We start from the raw sequence: 20,425 nt of genomic DNA on the forward strand, positions 1-20,425 counted from the left end.
TGATATAGTAAAAGCCAGGGTAGAATAGTAGTGTAAAGCAGTGTTTCTTAAACTTGGGTGCACATAGGAAGGGGAAAAATAAGGTACCCACACCTAGATCCTCCTATAAGACCCCAATTTCATTGGTTGGGGGCAGGTTGCAGGCACTGGTATTTTTAAAAAGCTCCCCAGCTGATTCTGATATGCACCAGGGTTGAGAATGATCTAAACAAAAGACTAAACACATGTGTTTTGAGTTGTAACTTGTTTTTAAATTTGAAAATCAATTAGTCTCAGTATCCACCAAAAGAATAATGCTATTAAACAAAGAAAAATCAGCAAATAAAATAATGCTTTTGCAAATATGGCCTGAGGGATTTTTAAGCATTAATAGCAACATTAAGTACTGTGGGAATTACGATACAAAAGATGAGCTTTTTAAATAGGGCATCTATTAAAGAAATTTTGCCCCATCATTTGTGATGACTTGGGGAAGGCGAAAAAGACACTTTAAATAGCATGGTAAAGTTAATTTCCATTTAGAATGAAGTAAACTTTCAGAAAGTATTTACTTTTCTTTTTGAAAAGTATATACTTTACAGTTCAGAAAAGTCAAACTTTTAAATATGATTTGTAATCATATTAAAGGATATGATCTTCCTTCAGTCTTCTCTCTTTACAAGCCCATGTATATACACAGTTGCTACTGCCTTCCCTGAGTTTGACTTATGGATTTTATTACAATTGACCCTGTATGGATCCTGTATGGACCCTGTTATGGATCTTATTACAACGGGGATATCAGGGGTGCTGACCCTCTTTGTAGTTGAAAATCTGAGTATAACTTATAGTTGGTCCTCCGTATACTCAGTTCCTCTGTATCCATGGTTCTGCATCATCAGATTTAACCAACTGCAGGCCACGTAGTACTGTAGCATTTACTATTGAAAAAAAAATCTGCATATAAGTGGACCCATGCAGTTCAAACCTGTGTTTTTCAAGAGTCGACTGTATTTTCTTCTATAGCACTCCATGCTTCCCCAATCATGAAATGTACAGCTGTGATTTTATACTGCCAGTTTTCATTTATCATTTTTTAGACTGTAAGCTCTATGAAGTCAGAGTTGGTTCAATCTCAGCTTGTGCTAGTAGTTTAACGTCTAGCATGATGCCTAGCACAGATTAACTACTTGCTGAATGAATACATACTAAATTTTGTCCAACATTATTCTGACTTAGCATGATGTCCAGTAGAAGGACTGAATCCTTTTAAAGCCACTTGATAGCTGTATTCTTCAGAATGTTGACTGTAAAGTCTTGTGCTGCCTTGTTAAAAGTGTGGCAGAGATCCCCATCTATGGCAACATAACTGCATCCCTTCAGGATTCAGCCCTTGCATTTGACTCCTTCAGCAATCCCAGCCTGTGGCCCAACTTCTTCAGTCGCTCGTTCCTTGCCTTTTAGTTCATACTGGTTCTCAACTTGTCCTTCCCAAGCATCGTATTGCTCTTCTATTAATCTCTAACCATAGTCTGTCTTAGTGAGACCTTCACACTTCATCTTCTTAGGTTTGCTGGCAATGAATTTTGCTTTACTTAATCAGGGATCCAAAAGCCTTCAACTGGGAGAGCCATCTTGGCAGTGATGAGCTCCTCCTACCTATTCCATCTCTTCCAGTGAAAGGCACCAACCAGAGGAGTAAGGTGGTGTTTGTACTGTAAGCTTCTTAAATCAGTTGGACTTCTTTTCTTGACTCTGTAGGTTCATTTGCATCATCCCTGAATCTGCTTACATCTTCTCCAGTCTAGAATTTGGCTAGGACTAATAACTGATGGACATTTTCTAGCATTTTAGTATTGAAATTAACATGAGCAAGAATATGAAATGTAGTTGGTTGCATGTGATAACTACATTAATAAAGATTATTTATGTTAAAAATAATATTGCCTCTTATTTAAAGAGTTTTAATCAAATAGATTCTATGAAGGATCTCTGCAAGTTAGCAAAGAACTTAAAGCTAATTTAAAAATTCTATTACTTGGACATCATCCAGATTAAGAACTCTTGCACTCAAAGACACAGTCAAGACAGTGAAAATGGGAGAAAACATTTACAAATATATCTAATAAGTGACTTATCCAGAAGAATTCTTACAACTCAATAATAAAAAGACAGCCTAATTTTAAAATGAGCAAAGGATTTAAATAGATATTTCTCCAGAGAAGATATATTAATGACCAATAAGCACGTGAAAAAGTATTCAATATCATTAGTTACTATGAAAATGCTAATCAAAACCACAATGTGATGTCACGTCACACCCACTATAATGACAACAGTCAATAAGACAGATAATAACAAGTGTCAGTGAGGATGTGGAGAAACAAATTATAGGATTATCATAAACCCAGCAATTTCACTTCTAGGTATCTACCCAGGGGAAATGAAAACATGTCCACGCAAATACTGGTATGTAAATGTTCGTAGAAGCACTGTCCACAAGAGCCAAAAGGTGGAAACAACTCAAATACCCATCAACTGGTAAATGTGTAAAGTGAGTGTATCTATACAATGGAATACTATTCATCAATAAAAATGAAATATTGATACATCCTACAACACTGATGAACCTCAGAAACATTTTCCTCCATGAAAGAGGCCAGACACAAAGAATGCATATTGTATGATTCTCCTAATATGAAATATCTAGAATAGGCAAATATCTCAAAACAGAAAGAAGATTAGTGGTTGCCTAGGACTGGGGATGGGAGTAAAGAGTGACTCTAACAGGCTTATTCTTTTGGGGGTGCTGGAAATGTTCTAAAATTAGATTTGGTGATAATTGAACAACTCTGTAATTATATTAAATATACTAAATGTCACTGAATTGAACACTTAAAATGGGTGGATTTTGTGGTATGTAAATGATACCTCAGTAAAGCTGTTAACTTAAAAAATTATTTTACTAATTTTGTATGGGGATACTAATATTTTATGATAAACAGATATAGATTTCTATAGACGGACTGTAGAATTTAGGGTTTATAAGTTTAGAAATAAGGGTCTGAAATTTCTCCTGAAATTTAGTAGAGAAATAGTAGTAAAAGATTGTTTTGTATTTTAGATGAGGCTAGAATAAAATGGCAAGAAAATGAATATAGGTTGCATACATAGTCCCAGATGAAAAATTATATTTCCCATACATGGTATGTGTATAAGCTTTGAAAGATACTTGAGTACCTTTCCATGAATTCTGTAGATAATTCTGCTGCAGGAATAAGGACTATAAGTTTGATCCCCTTCTTCAGAGTATGTTAATTCAAGGACTGAACAACTTTCACTCCATAACATTTTTCTTATTGTTTCAACAGGGAATGTGGATATTAATTTTATCTTTTTGCAAAGTGTCGATGTAATAACAATAGGTAATGTTTATTGATTGCTTGCTGTATGCCAGACACTGAGCAGTTTAAATCCATTTCCTCATTTAATGTGTTACATTGGTACGAACACTTACTCTTCTTAGTTTAATTGCACTTTTCTTTCTTGTGTCCTCTTTCATGGCCTTTCTCTGCTCTCATTTTCTTTTTTCTATTCCACTACTCTTTCCCTACCCACCTTCAGAGCAAATTATTCAACTGCTGGTTACACTATTCATGTTTCAGAATCTCATTTTTTAAAAACAAGTGATTCGTTCACATTGTTCTGCCTTTAGCCAAAAAGCAATTTGACATTGCAGAAAAATATCAAATCAGATTTTGTGCTGAATTTTGACTGATTTAGTCAAAATGTTCAAGTGGTTTGTATATATAAACCTGCTTTAAATCAAAGAAATGTGGGCTGAAGGGGAGGAGGTCTTTGAATATGAAGTGGTAGATTCCACAGGAGTGCAGAATCTTTTGTGAAGAAATCCGCAAGAGGACAGAAAGAAAATACTAATTCACAAAAGGTGTGGGTGAAGGGCTGGCAAAGAAAACCTGTAACACAAGATGTGGACATTTGTGAGTATGCCTCAGTGCATTGCATTAATAATTTGCATATTAAGAAGTCACGAGTCTTCACGTTAATGAATCCCTAACTAGTCTCTGACACAATAGAATGAGTGTCCCTGGAGGAGTCATTATGGCCTATCATGTCAATGATCCGCATATTAATGACTCTCTTACAGGCTCATCAACAGGTAGCCTAATAGGCTTCCATTGAGTTCTTTTTCATTTGCTTTTTAAATGTATCCTCTCCTCCCTTCCTTTTGTAATCCTATTGTGAAGATTCGACAAAAAGGTGCATTAAGATGATTTTAATGTGTGACGTAAGTTCACAAAAGCATTAAATTTAGAAATAATGCTTTAAGACTTCCTGAGTCTGCCTAGAAAACTTTTCAAATGCAGTTAAATACAAATCCAGTTTGATAATAGGGTTCTTATTTGGAATTTAACACAAACCATCCAACCCAATTTACCATATTTCTCTTTTCCCTGATATATCAATTTATGCTGCGATTAGCATAAGTAGAGTAGGTAGTTTAAAAATGTTTGTGAAACTGAATTTCTTGAAAATGGAAATGAATTCCAATGGATTTCATATGATAGAGGTTACTAAACACTTATTAAAACTAAAAAGCAGTAGCTGATAATATTAAAAAATTTTAAATATAAAAGAATTTTAAATTTAGAGAAAATACGTTTATTAATTGCACAGTCATAAATAAAAGGTCCTAGGATTTGAAAAAATGATTTCATAACTTTTAATTTTAACATTTAATTAAAAGCAATAACAGGAAGGCAGTACTTTAACATTTCTAACTTGATTTGGCATGCCCTGACTTTTGTTCGCCCTAATCATTATATTTAAGATACTTGGTGATTTTTCTTATGAACATAAAACCTACCATCTCCTATACGAAATACTGAAGAACTGCTTTACCAATATTTTACTGAATTATACATCATTTCATCTGATTTACTCTCCAGATAAGGGGAAGAGTGTTGATACATGCTTGAAATTCTCTGTCAAGAGCCAGGAAGAGGAGAAAAGCTGGGGAAAGAGTTGGAGAAGTTTGGCACTTTGTTCCCCATTAAAGAAAAAACAAAACGAACAACCCCATGTAAACTTTACTATCTTGGGGAACAATAGAGGGCACAGGTGCTCAGGGGAGTGGCTGCCACCCTCAGCTGGGCAACAGATCCTTTTGAGAAGTGTCACTTCCGAATGATTTGATTTCAGTTTGTAAGTCTCATGCTCCTTTGTTTTCCTTCCCGCTCCTAGCCCTTCCAAATACAACCTTTCCACACATACACTGGGAATATCAATTTACATTTTAAATTACCTTTTCTTAAAACAGTTTTCAAAACAATATTTAATACAAATTCTGTAGAGCTTGGATGTCAAATCTCAGTATTTAACAGACCAAATATCTTAGGTGATACTTACATGTAGATTTCACAGAGAAAACATGTTTAATCAGGATTTCCTTAATTGCAGTTAGTTAGCTCATAGTCATGATTTTGTGATAATGACTTTTTACACGAACACAAACAAACCAATATCTTTATGAAGGAAATAATGCCTGAAAATTAGTATCCTTAGGAAAAAATAGATATTAACAATTCTCTGATAATTTTCAAAAGATGGATGCTGTATAAAGTTCTTAGAAATCACTTTGTAGGGGAATTGTGGAGAATCAGAATGTCAGAATTCTGAAGTAGTAAGAGTCTCAGCTGGACAATGACTAATTTTTCTGTCACCCACATGCTCCACGGATAACAATTACTTCCATTAAGAACTCAGGTAAAATAAGGACTTTAGACCAATAAAGTTAAGAATTCTTTTCTGATATCTGTCTGATGTATATTCTTTAGTTTTTCCAGTATCCATCACTTAAAAACATTTACATTTCTCTCTTGGTAGAATATAATTGTCAGATTGTGGCAGAGAAGTCCTTTGAGCCAGGTTTACCTATAACTCTTCTTTCACTGAAAATTCATGGATTCTGCTTGTAATTACGTCTCTCCCAAAGCAACCTACAATTTTTGTTGTTGTTCATACGTGAACCTCCAAGGTTTGACTTAATTAAGCACTAGATTCTCACAATTTAGTACTCCTTTAGAAGACACTCTAAGGAGATCCCATCTCTACAAAATTGCACATGATGCCCAGATTCAATCACAGAATTAAATTCAAATAATGTTTTCTCCCTGATTTCTGTGGGGTGGGTAAGCAAGAAAAAATAGCACCCACTGCTTTGACATGACAAAGCAGATTTGAAAACAGCAATCCTTGGCAGAAGACAAAGAGTTAGGAAATGAAGCAACTTTGGAAAAGAAACTTACCAAAGAATTCTTCAACAAGGTTATGCTTTTTTTTTTTTTTTTTTTTTTTTTGTGGTACGCGGGTCTCTCACTGTCGTGGCCTCTCCCGTTGCGGAGCACAGGCTCCGGACGCACAGGCTCAGCGGCCATGGCTCACGGGCCCAGCCGCTCTGCGGCATGTGGGATCTTCCCGGACCGGGGCATGAACCCGTGTCCCCTGCATCGGCAGGCGGACTCTCAACCGCTGCGCCACCAGGGAAGCCCAGGTTATGCTTTTTAGTTGCTTCTTTCTCTGCTATTGAAATTTCCTGCATCAAGAAGGCATCATGCCATCGTTTTCAATATATTTTCAAGATCAAGCACTGAGGCAATAGGGAATGTTCTAATTTAGTAAAAGAAATAGAGAAGATTTTTAGGAACATAGCAATTCAGGTTTGTGGAAAACAGGAAAGTGACTCAATAAAACCATCTGGTCACTAATGTGGTGATATGTTCTTAGTTACTGGAATACTTGAGCAGTTCACTAGACTTTACTCAAGGGGCTTGTGGTTTGCCGTGGTTTATGCTTACATTTTAAAAGTAATAAATTAACTTATATCATATGTATTATCCAATATATTCATTTATCCCAATCATTTGTAGATATTGATAATGTTCCACTATTTGAAAGGTTTTACCTGGACATAGTAAAATAATTTGGGAATAAATCATTGTATAATCTGCATTATAAATAATGTAAGTCTAGCTCACAAACTGTGTGGGTAGGATTTCTGTAGGTATTAAATTTGAAATGCTGACCATAACATTTAATTGAGAATTTATCTTTGTATTGCAAAGTTAATGGTTATTTCTATTGATCCTACTAGCATTTATATCTTTTGAAAACAAATTTAAGAAACTTCCAAATTACATTTCAAAATTATATTTATGGAATATTATTAGTTACATAAATATGGAACTCCTAAAACTGGAAAGCATGTTATTTAATGTCAAAATTGAGAAAGGCAAATTGTTTCCATTTTGAGCAATAAAGGGGTTGAGAAATAAAGGGGTAGTGGCTGCCTGGTTGTATAGAGAAGGATCACAGTGTTCAATCTGGTCTCAGCTAGGAAGTCCCTTGATCTCTTATCAGTGCTTGCCATGGGTGTGAGAGAAAGAGGCCAGCATGAGAGTATTGTATTTGATATCCTTAATCTAATCCAGAGCTTTCACTTTGAAGATGAGGAATCCCACAAAAACCATGTTCTTTACCATATTAGTTATTAGTCTCCAGATTCAGCATCTAAAGGAAATAGAAGCCATTTAAAATATTTGATGTTTTTTCTTTGAGATTATTTCTTGCTTCTTTCAATCTCCGTTATTAATGCAGAACTGTCTTCATTTTGTTTTCCTCTGTGGAATTATTATCAAGGAGCTGAATTTTAATTCATCTTTTCATCCTAGATTCCTTCTTGCATTATGCCTTTAAACTTTTTCCTTAGACACTTCTGTTCACAATTAGACATTTATTGCTCTAACTGTCTCTCTTTTGATCAAATATTTCTCTTCTGTTCTGGTTTTATTCCTGATCAAAAGAAGACTATCAGTACTGTAACACCAAAGGAATAGATACTAAGCCCTAGTAGTTGGTTAATGTACTATGAACTTTACCTCTCATTAAGTACAAGTTTCTGCTTTCCTCCCTCCTCCAATTCATGGCTATGAAATGTCAGAATACTAGAAAGTCCATTTTTAGAGAAATATCACCATAAAATTATGAAAATAAACAGTACACAATATGTAATTATTTATTCCAGGAAAACCTTTTCAGTATTTCTGTAAGTATCCACTTAGCAATGCCAATCCTGATATATTCTTCTTAAGTGTCTTTAAAAAAATTTCAAGTGAGGTACATAATATTTTTAACTTAAAATCTCTCCATTCATTTAGGGAGAGTGGGTAGAGGAAATCAAATGAGAGCACAAGTTTCGAAGTAAGAAGGCACACTTAACGTCTTCTTGAAGAGTTAAATATTGACTTCTTAGCTGTTTATCAGAGTGAGAGGTGATGCCTAAGAATTCCAAGTTGGTTTTCTTTAGGCAATGCTGAGTACTTTCAAGCAGAGTGTTAAAGAGACACAAATGCAATATTCATGACTCATTTTGGAAATGATCCTTTTTTTATGCCAACTTTTTGATTCCTCTTGGAACAGAGTTACATTTCTGCCACCTACAACCTAATCCTCACATTTACCCTGACTAGTTGGGTAATTCCATCACTTCAGACTTAGACTGGGTGGAACAGGTTTTACTCATATTTTAAGAGACATAGGGGCTTTTAGCACAATGGCATTACAGAAACCCAGGAAAAATGATATTATTACTTATACTAAAACTACTATATTTTGACAGTGTTAAAATTAACCATAACTCCAAAAGCATAAGTGCCACATACCCAGAAACTGCAAGAATATTAACAGGGTGCCGAAATTCTGACAGTGAATAAATCAATTGGGTAATAGCAGAAAGTGTGAATTTGCATTCAAATGCACACTGTATTTGTATTTTAAATAAAAAGTTACTTTCACTGATGATCTAGTGATCTTTCTTTGGAGGGTGGTCCTGATAATAAGAGTATACTTTAGAAAGACTAATAAGCTTGTATGTCATCATGGGCTGCAAATTTCACTCCTGAAAGTAACTTGTGGAAAAATAAGTAATTTGTGAATTAAAGATATGAGAGAATGGAGTAAACTTTAAAAAATATACATAATTCCAAGTAAAAGGAGAAGCACGGGAATCGGGTACTGTGGCAGTATAGAACTAATGATCAGTGTGGTATTTACTACATGTCACTAATAATAATGGTAATAACAGTAGTGATAATACATTTATTAAACACTTCTGCATATTGAGAATTATGATAAATAATTGCCCTGTGTAAGGACTAGGCAATATTTTGGAGAAAAATGAGATACAGAGAGGTTAAGTATCTTGTTGGAGGTTGCATGGCTAGTAAGTGACTTAGTAAGGTAAATAACAGGAAAGACTGTTATTTGAATCCAGGTCTTTCTGCTCTTTTTCGCTATGAATTGACTAGAATAAAAGCCAGGAAACTAGGTATAACTTGCTGATGCACTGTCCAGGCACACGTACCAGAGATTAGAGAAAAAGGCTGAAAGGTGTCTACATGGGCACCTGAGAAGCAGATTACCCAGTGTGCAAGACATCAGAAACCAGCCAGCAGACTAATTCAAGACCTTACCGACTTAACAGTGAAGGAGCCGCGGTTAACCATCAGACTTAACTCTCTCTTGCTTAGGTCTTGGAAAGGGCAATACTTGATTTCTAAATCTCATGAACACAGCCAAGGTCAGGCAGAAAGAAGGCATTTTTAAAATCTACATTCAGGGAATTGATCAACAAATCGCATTGATGCTACATCAAAAGTTTAACTCAAATTTGATTCCTTTTCTCTTTCCTCATTGCCATCACCTTTAACAGTCATTATTTGTGCCTGAAATATTGAAGGAGCCTCCTGACTTGTCTTCCTGCTTCACTATGGCTCATCCCATCCAGGCTCTCCTAAAATAGATCCTTAAATGTACTTCCAGAGGTTGGTCCCTAAATGTAAATCTGATGGTGTCTCTCTCCCATTTAACTCCTCCACTCCCCTCCCCCACAACGGGAGCACTGGTTTAAAAGTACAGAAAGAATTCAGTCCCACATTTCCTGGCATGCTAAGCCGTTTAAACCTGGCTCAAACCAACCCCAGTTCTATTCTTTGGCATTCTTTCCTCAAAACACAAACCCTCTGAACATCTCATTGTTCCTGGATGGTTCTCTTCTTTTTGTGCTTTCTTACCTGTACTTCTTTGAGCACTTCTTATTCTCTCTGCCTGAAATGACCTTACCATTTTTCTCTATTTGAGGAACTCCTATTTCCCCTAAAACCTAATTAGAATGTTACTTCCTTTGTGAAAAATTCCCTGATTCTTCCAACTGAGTGCTCTCCTCATTTGTTATTTTTTCTCTAGAGAATATCATATCCCATTATTTATTATAATATTTATCACATTATAATAATTGCCTGTTGATGTGTCTATTTCCATCGTTACATTATAGCTTCCTTGAGGTAAGAGGCTACATATATATATTATTCATCTTTGATTTCCCAGTGTTTATTAGAACTTATGGCATATAGTGGATATTCAAAATATCTATTAGAAGAATGAATGACCCCTCTTGTGATTAAATAATACTAGTGACTATATTATATGATTTAAGGTGCACTAGAAATGAACTATCCTCCACAAACTACATACCTTTTTGACTTTTTAATTTCTAACTTTATATTAGAAGATTTTAAAATTTTTGTTTAGCTATTAAACCCATAATTAAAAGCACTGTTTTTAGCTTTAGAGTGGGAGGTAAACATAAGACACACAAAAACATGCATGTTTTAATTTATTAGAATCTTTTATGAAAATAAATTTTAATGAGGAAAGAAAAGAAGAAGAATGTTATGATAATTTTTTTTTTTTTTGCGGTACGCGGGCCTCTCACTGTTGTGGCCTCTCCCATTGTGGAGCGCAGGCTCTGGACGCGCAGGCTCAGCGGCCATGGCTCACGGGCCCAGCCGCTCCGCGGCACTTGGGATCTTCCCAGACCGGGGCACAAACCCACGTCCCCTGCATCGGCAGGCGGACTCTCAACCACTGCGCCACCAGGGAAGCCCTGTTATGATAATTTTGACAAGAGGTGGACAGAAGGGAAGAGTAGAAAGGACACTGTGCATTTATTCAGCAGCATTTATTATGCCACTATTATGTGTCAGGTAATGTATTAGCCACTGGGAATACAGATCAATGAGAAACTCCCCTACTCCAAAAGGATTCAGGGAATATAAAGGGGAGACTAGAAATATTCAATAACATATTTCACTTATACCACAATTGTATATAGTTGTGGGTCCTATCTTCATCAACCATCAAGTTCTTTGCCTTTTTCCTCAAATTTTCTGAAGTGGTTTTAATTAAACCCTTTAAATGTAATTGGTCATATAACAGACACTTTGGATTTTGGAGTGGGATTTTATCTATAAACATTATGTAATTTTGGCCTGACAGCAACCCATCTGTCTTAATAAATTATCTAAAACTAGAATTTAACCATTTAGATATTTTAAATAATAAACACCTGCAAAACTACCACTCAAAACAATCGATTTCTCACCATTTCCTTTGCTCATTCCTTTCCTCTGACTCACCCCACTTGATGTAACCATAATCTTGAAAATCAACCTTTCTTGTTATATTCTATATATTATATTATATGTATTCCTTGATAAATATATTTAAATTATTTTAGTAGGTTTTAGCTCAATAAAAAAGAACCTCCTCTGATGTAATGTTTTAGCACTGTTCATTCAATATTATGTTGCTAAGATTTATCCATATTGTTGTATGTTTCTGTAGTTTATTAATTTTTAGTGCTTTATAATATTTCTTTTGTGGTATTCCAAGTTTTGTATCTACTCTTCTGTTGATAGGCATTTGGATTGGTTCAATTTATGCAGTTGACAGCAATTTTTACCAATTAAATAAGTATAAGATAGCACCTCCTTGTGATCTTGATTTGCATTTCTCTGTTTTCTAATAATGCTGACCATCCTTTATGTGCTTATGGGCCATATGTATTTTCTCTTCTGTGAAATGTCTGCTCCTCTCCCCTGATTCTATTGAAATGTTTGTGCTTTCTTACTGATTTGTAGAAGTTCTTTATATATTCTTGATATTTACTTTGTGTTGATTTTGTATAACATAAGCATCTTCTCCCAGTTTATTTATATTTTTCTATTATAAAGATGTCTTTCAATGAACAAAAATTTTAATTTTAATAGAGCTAAACTGACAATCTTTTTTATAGTCACTTTTTTTTTCTTTTTTAAGAAAACATTTTCTACTCTGAGGTCTGAAAGATATTTACATATTCTACTAAGAATTTCAAGGTTTTTGACATTTAAGATCTTAATTCATGTGGAATTGATTATCAAATATATGTTTTACCTATTTCACATTTTTTCCATGAGGGTAGCCACTTTCCCCATCTCCATTTACTGAAAAGTCCCTTATTTCCCTGCTTGGTGACATGCTATATTTGTCATATACCAAAGTTCTATATAAGTAGGGATCTGTTACTAAGCTCTCAATACTTGCCTGTCTCTGTACCAATACAACTGTCCTAATAACTATATCCTCATAAGAACTATTGAAACTAGGTAGAGCAGTTTCCTCTACCCTTCTATTTCTCAGTAGTCTAGCTATTTTCAGTCCTTTATTCTTCTCTTTAGAATCATATTTTCAAATTTTGTGAAAACATGTTTTGAAATTTTGATTAGAATTGAATTGAATCTGTAGATCAAATTGGGAGATAATATCTTCACAATCTTCTTCCTATCTATGAACATGGTATATCTCTCAATAATTTCTAGGTCTTTAATATTTATTGATACAATTTTATTCTTTTCCCTGTAGAAGTCTTACACATTTTCTATTCATTTTTTAATATATATTTGATATAACATTTAAATATCATCTATTTCAGGTTCTCTTTCTTGTATTTACCCCTGAAGCTAAGATTTCCTTCCTATATTTCTGTATTTATATGTTTTTGTAAGAAGTCAATATAATAATACATGGTTTGATACCTAATTATTTATCCCCAAAGTGAGCTAAAAGCAGGTTTCTTTCCTTTTGATGCAATCACTTTAAAAATTAAAGCATTTTAGAGAATTTAATAAGAAAAATGATTAATAGCATTTTGCTTAGGCAAAAACAAAAAGCTTTAAATGGTTATGATCTTTCCCTCTACAAATGAGATTTTCAGCATTGCTATGGGACTAAAGATAAAGAAGGGATAATTAAATGCTGTTTAATGGTTTATATATTTTTAAGAGTACACAGATTTTCTATGTACTCTATGAAAGAAAAATGTGTCAGCTTGCAGTTGGATTCCACAAAAATTGAATCTTTGCATAATTATAGGCCTCATAAACAATATAGATTTATAGATTAAAGCAGTATCACTTATTGGAAGTACAATATTTTTCTAATAAAATTATACTTAGGTAAAAACATTATTTTCATTTCTGGGCCCACTTCAAGGTATCAAATAGTACCTTAGTAAAGCTAAAATTAAGCATCATAAAATGTACACAAAGCTGAATTACTTCTTACATGGTCAAGATGGAAGAATTTGCAAATTTCTTGTGATTTGCTGAAACAAGATTAGCCTTCCGGGGATTTGAATCAACATTGTCCATGCAACGAAAACTAGGCTCTATTACACAAATTTATCAGCCATTGTGAACTCTCTGTATTTCTTTTATTGCAGAAAAAAGTCATTGAGAAAAGTCACTAGGAGAAAATTCAGCTGAGACAGTACAAGAAAATGGGGAGACTGGGCCAATCATTTCTGATAGACTGACTTGTGACATAACTATACACAAAGTGAGCTCTTCACTAACTCTTTTCTTGCTGAGTGTCATGGACAAATCTAAATTCTTATAATTCCACAAATACACCTACAAACAGATTACATTTGAAAGGAAAAAGTATTTATCTTTCTCAATAAGCATGCAGAATATGAGAGAAAAGCTAGTATAACCTGAATTATTTTAAAGAAAGAAAATGTATGCTTCCATATGAATGATCTAAAGCCTTGGTTGTAAAATTGGCCTTTGGCGATACATGAAGTCTTTAAACTGGATATAAATTTAGCTGCCTTTCAGTTTCTAGTAAGTTTGTTTTTTTTCTCCTTTTCTAGAGAGAGAGAGTTAATAATATGTCAGTTCAACTGGAAGAATTTTGAGTAAAATGGAACACAAAAAAATAACTGGAACGTTAGAAAGTAATTTCAATGACCACAAATGGACTGTCAGTTCATAAAACTTCATAATTTAAAAGAAGAGAAAAATTTTTTCACTTGCAAAGATTAAATTCATGAATGATGGAATAATCTACACTTACATATATTTTTCCTTTGGTTATGTGTTTTAATATGAGTAAAATAATTTTATTTAGAATTATGGAATTGTGTAAATAATTTTTACATTTTTCTACAACTAATATATATTATTACATCATTCTAAGAGATCAATTTAATTTAAAAATATACAAAGTAATGTAAGAAAATGTGAAAGGTTATATATTTGTTTGGCTTGTAATTGGTTTGAATTTCCTCCTCTATAAAAATACTTAGAAATATAGTCCCAGAAAAAAGTATAACATTTTGTTTTAAACTTAACAGTAAAGAAGAATCATTGGTAACATCAGATGAGAATAACTCTGAGAATTCAAAGATTACAGGTAATATTTCTTTAATTTTTAAACAGAATATATTTATTTTGTTAAAGCCTACAATTATAACAATCTTACATAGGTGCAATTATCTTAACTTTTCAGACACCTATATCCCAACAATTGTTTTTTCTCATGAGGACAAGCAAGACTTGGAAACCAGTAATCAGAATGTAAAAGATGTAAACACGGAACATGATGAACATAATGAAAAAGAATTAGATTTGATGGTAAGTGTTCTGTTTGCCTCGGTATTAGAGAAGATGAATCCATTTATGCTTCAAAGATGCTGCAATGCCTGCCTTTCAATAGCTTCAACTAATAAATAATTTGCAAATGTGAAAGTGCAGCCTATTCTGTCCTTGCATCTCTAGCTTGATCAACAAGGCACTTTGATTTCAGTATGTTGCTTCCGGTCTCTGCAATGGTAAATTAATGACATTCATTTCTTACCTATTTACCAGTGGCTCTGAGTAATAGTTTGTAGGAATTACAGAAGAGGTAGTACTATCCTGATGTGCATTTCTAATCTTTGTGACAAGTGTACACTTATCATAAACTCGTCTATAAAATGAGAGGGCTGGACTAGATGATTGTTAGGGTTCTGTACAGCTCTACAAGTCTGATTCTTGCATTTAGCAGCATTTTTTTGTTTTTTTTTACTTACTTACATCTGTGAGAATCTCTAAGCTCTATATCATTGGAAAGTATTAAATTACCAAATGAGGATAAAATAGCCTGTGCCGTATTTTTCAAACAGGAAACAAATTCAGAACTGTACAATTTAGTATTAAATTTGTTATCATAAATTTCACACTTGGTGAACATTCAATCTATTTGGGATTTTTAGGGGGATGGTTTAGATAGCATTTTTATCACAAAGGAAGAAATAGGAGTAAATGAGTCACATAATGCAATTTATCCTTTACTGTATTTGGTTGGAGCTCATATCATTAGGATACATGGATTCATAATCATCTAAGATTAAAATGACACTTGCCTCTTCAAGTGTCAGTGCTGAAACAGAAAAGAAATGGAGCTCACCTCTTTCCCCACACATTCCACCCTTTCTATAGTGATATGGAAGCTGCATCACTAAAGTATGCAATTTACTTTGCTCCAACTTTAAGAAACTACAAAGTTGTCATCCATTGTGAGAATTCTCACCAGCTGAAAGTTAACATCGCCATCTTTTTCAAACCACAGAATATAATGAAAGGGCCCTGAAAAATCACATACTTCACCAATATACCTCATTACAATCAGCAGGCTCAAATATAAAAGTTTGTTTAGAAGTTACTGAGATTGTACATCCAATAAATGAATAGGGAGCTGTAATTTAGATGCTAATTTGCTCCATGCTGATGTTAATGCATAAAACAATGAAGCTCTATAATAGATGGAAATACAACCAAATCTGTGGAACCCACAGGCATTGGCTTACAAGACAGCTGTGCAGTTGACAAGTAACATGAGCCTTATGTGAGAAGAAGGGGAAAACGTAAGATTTGCATATAATTATTGAGATCATGCAAATGTCAGTTATGAGGAAAAAAAAAAAACACAGGCATCTCACTGTTAAATCCTGACAGTTGGCATCACTGAAGAGCTCAAATACATTTGAGCACCAGTTGGCAGAGGGTCATTAAAACAGAATTTGCAGAGACATTAACTCCCTCACTTTTCTTTGAGTGACGTTTTGCTATTAATAGTTTGCAGAGGCTTTGCAGAAAACATATTAATAAGAGAAACTGTAATAGGGGCACCTACAGCAAGTGTAAATGCAGAAAGGGGCATCTAGGAAGCTGCTCTCTAATTGATTAGCATGGAGCTATCAATGTGTATATCCTAAGTGAGGAGAAAGTGCAATGACAAGCAAGAATAGTTGAATAATACAATGTGATATTTGGAAGCTAGGAAAGAGAGTGATTAATTTTGGCCCCTTTTCTGATTAATCTCATTCCCAAGTCATAGCCTACATGGATCCCCCCAAAACATCCAGCTTCCACAATTTGTGCAAAATCCACAAATGAAATGAATCAAGGATATATACCAGATAATTACTAGCCAAGTTAATGAAACCTATCTAATTTGCTTTGTATATTTAAAATCATTTGATCATTATTTTTTGTGTTTTTATCCCTTAAGATAAATCAACATTTAATAAGAAGTACTGCTTCCAGAGATGAAAAGAATACAGTCAATTTTCCAAATAAAGCTGAGGGGTTACAGAAGAAGCAAATCCATGATGAAGTATACACTGACTTGTTTAAAAGGCCTTTGTCTTCAAGTTCATCAGCAGAAAGATCCTTAAAGGGAGAGTTTTACCACAATGAAAAATATTCCTCAGGAAATAAGTGTAGTTATCAACCTTCAGAGGAAATTACTTCAGATATGGGAGAAGTCAAGCCATCATTGGGAAATACTAGTAGTGATGAATTAGTGCAAGTACATATTGGTAGCAAAGAAGTACTGGATAATAATGCTAATCCAGCCCAAGGGAGAGGCAGAGTGCAAATATCTTGTCCCTCTGCAGATCAACTAATGGCAGACAGCCTTAATCGAAAACTTGAAGGAGAAGCTAAACAAACTGAAGTAAAAGATTGGGAATGTTTAAGAAGTGATTTCCGTTTGGATTTCCATTCAGAAGAGTCTATAGAAAAAGGATCTTCCAAGAAAGCTTATGGCAATGGTAAGAATGAGGAGGGGCAAAGAATATGTTTAGGTGTTAATGAAAAACACAGCAAAGATTTACAGTCAATCTTACATGACCAAGAAAGGAAGATAAGCCACTCTGAAATAAGTGTGGAAGGGATGGGAGCCAGTAACAGAGACCTAACTGCTCTGCCGAGTAAGGATACCCCAATTCATGACCAGTCAATCAGAGCAGATATATTTCATTCACCGAGGACAAATCTAAGCTGGGAGGAAGCTGTGTTAACAACCTCAGACCTTGATCTCTCAACTAGTGAAGGCACTATTTTAGGAGGGATGCCTGGTCAAGCTTGTTTACCAAGAAATAGAAATGTTTTGAGGAATGAGTATCTTTTCCAAGTTGAAGAAGAAAAATCAGCTTGGATTAATCCCGAAGATCAAAATAAGAACACCCAGCATAAACAAAGTTGGAATGTTCTGGAAAGTCAGGGAAGAGCAAGAGAGAGTAAGACAAATGTAACAGAGCAGACCAAAGAACAAGCAGATTGTGGAGACATGTGGGAAAAAAGAGATAATACAAGGAATTTGAAAGCTAATCCTACAGAAGAATTGTTTACCTGCCAAGAAACAGCGAGCTGTGAACTGTCTTCTCTAGCTGATCATGGTATTACTGAGAAAGCAGAAGCAGGTACAGCTTATATAATTAAGACAACATCAGAAAGTACTCTAGAAAGCATGTCTGCTAGAGAAAAAGCAATAATTACTAAGCTACCTCAAGAGACAGCACGAAGTGACAGGCCCATCGAGGTAAAGGAAACAGCGTTTGATCCACATGAAGGGAGAAATGATGATTCACATGATACCCTTTGTCAACGAGATACAGTAGGTGTAATCTATGACAATGATTTTGAAAACGAATCATGTTTAGGTATTTGTAATGTACATGTAGATGAAATGGAGAAGGAAGAAACCATATCTATTTACAATCCTGGGGAGACACATGACAGGAAGAAATGTGTCATTGGAAATACAGCATCTGTAGAAGAATCCTCACAGGTCATTACAGACTATCAAAAGGCAGCCTCAAAACTAGATTTACATTTGGGAATGTTACCAACAGACAAAAAATTATTTCCAGAAAATAGAGATCATGGGCAGATCCAAGAATTATCGAAGAAAACGAATATAGATGCCGTTATTCATTCTGCTTTAAACTCGGACACTAATAGAGCTTCTCAGAATGGCTCTCACATTTCTAATCACCATGTTAAAACCTCACTGCCATCTCATGAACAGGCCACTGCTATAGAGAATGCAATTACTACCATGACTCTCCAATCTATTTCTTCTAAATCAAAATATAATTGTAATCCAACAAGTGAAATCCAGGGTGCTGAGAATCACCATCGTCCTGCGTCTACACCTGAAGAAGTTTCCAAAAGTTCAAGAATAGTGACATCAGGTAGTAGGAGGGAAAGATGTATAGGCCAGATTGTCCAACAAGGAGAATGCAGTGTGGAGAAATCTCTAGGGCCAACAATTTTAATCAGTGAAGCTTTTGAGAACATGGACGAGGCAAGGAATGAAAAAGAAGGATTAATAAACTCTGGACAATCACTGTGCTCTTCAGGAGACAAGGAATCTGAGAGCCCTGATTCTGACAATCTCCCTGCCCAGGAAAGTCAAGCTCAAAGGGAATCTCTGCTTTCGAAATACACCAACTCTAAAATACCTTATTTCCTTTTGTTTCTGATATTTCTTGTAACCATCTATCAGTATGACTTAATGACCGGCTTGGCATTCTACGTTTTTTCATTGTACTGGCTGTGCTGGGAAGGGGGAAGACAGAAAGAGTCTGTCAAAAAGAAGTAACCTCAGCACTATTATTATTCTCTCTTAAAAGATAAGCTATTTAGCCCCAAACATTTGGATTGGTGAAGAGACTATTCGTTGTTCAAAGAGCCAGCGCAGTTTTTCTCTTGAAGGATCATTTAGAAAGGAATGCGTATGAAGTTTGCTCCTTCATATAAGTAATTATTCTATATAGGACCATTATGTTTGGATCATTAAATACCTATATGAATATGAGATCTGAAGCACGTCAAGTTGAAATTAGGTACAGCTGTTGCTCCTTAGCAGGCTATGAAGTTTCAATGCTTCATGTCTCTTCACTACTTAAAGTGCCATTTCTTGCATTCATTTCTTCTGCAGTAAAGCTTCATTTTTTTTTTTCCTGAGTGTATTTTTCCCTCTACTGTTTCTAAAAATAGATAAAACATGGACAATGGCAGAGGACTTTTTTTTTGTCTTTTAATACTGACCATGAAATTTGCATTTACCACTGTATCATTTATCAGCACATTTTGATAAATCGAACCTTTCAACTTTGATTACATATTTTTAAGAACAACACCCATGCATATTGAAATGTGTAGATTTAACCTGAAGAAACACATTGTGTACTGGAATAACACTTAATACACATACACATGTTTTATATCCTGCATACCTACAAAGTCAGGGCATTCGTAACCCAAATTTGACAAAGACTGAAACAATCAAGAGATGATCTTTCAGTTCTACAAAATTTGGGGGATGGCCTGTCTTTAAGCAATATTTTTCTCCTTTACAGGGAGACTGTATAACACAGCTGAACAATTTTGATGCCAACTATTATTCAGTTGGAAATTTAAATTAAAAGTTCCAGAAGCATTGCTTCAGAATGAATTTGTACCTATAAAGCATAAAGCATTAAATGATAACAATAATTAAAAAAAGATTTCCTAATGAACTATTTTACTTGGTAGTATTTTTTGTCTTCAAACAAATTTTTAACTTTTCTCATTATAAAACAATAAATTATTCCCCAAGGTGCATTTAGAGAACAAACAACTAATCATTGGTGATATTTATTATATAGTTATCAGGTTGTTAAATGATAACTCAAATTTTTAAGGAGACAAATAGGTAGACATGGAGATCTACTGAGAGAGAAATGAATATCCAGTATAGCAGTGACTTCAGTTACTGTTATTATCTATGGCTAAGTATATGAAATAATGGAACTAATCATTTTAGCCACATAGTGGTAATGCAAATAATCTTACACAATTGATTTCAACAACTATTTATTGAATGACTAATA

At 34.4% G+C, this 20,425-nt stretch overlaps 1 protein-coding gene across 1 annotated transcript in view; it reads left to right on the forward strand.

The window, feature by feature from the left end:
- The window catches only part of PPP1R3A (protein phosphatase 1 regulatory subunit 3A), a 37,058-nt gene extending 17,240 nt beyond the window's left edge, over nt 1–19,818 (forward strand). Inside the window, 5 exon segments of the mRNA XM_089917496.1 lie at nt 1,583–1,664; nt 1,666–1,685; nt 14,576–14,634; nt 14,731–14,855; nt 16,774–19,818. Coding sequence (XP_089773622.1) covers nt 1,583–1,664; nt 1,666–1,685; nt 14,576–14,634; nt 14,731–14,855; nt 16,774–19,152 — 2,665 coding nt within the window. The 3' untranslated portion in view covers nt 19,153–19,818.
- The last annotated feature ends 607 nt before the right edge of the window (nt 19,819–20,425 follow it).

Source organism: Delphinapterus leucas, chromosome 9 (assembly GCF_059928025.1).
Source record: "Delphinapterus leucas isolate spDelLeu-1000000601 "Yukka" chromosome 9, BTC_Dleu_Yukka2, whole genome shotgun sequence".
Lineage (NCBI taxonomy): Eukaryota > Metazoa > Chordata > Mammalia > Artiodactyla > Monodontidae > Delphinapterus > Delphinapterus leucas.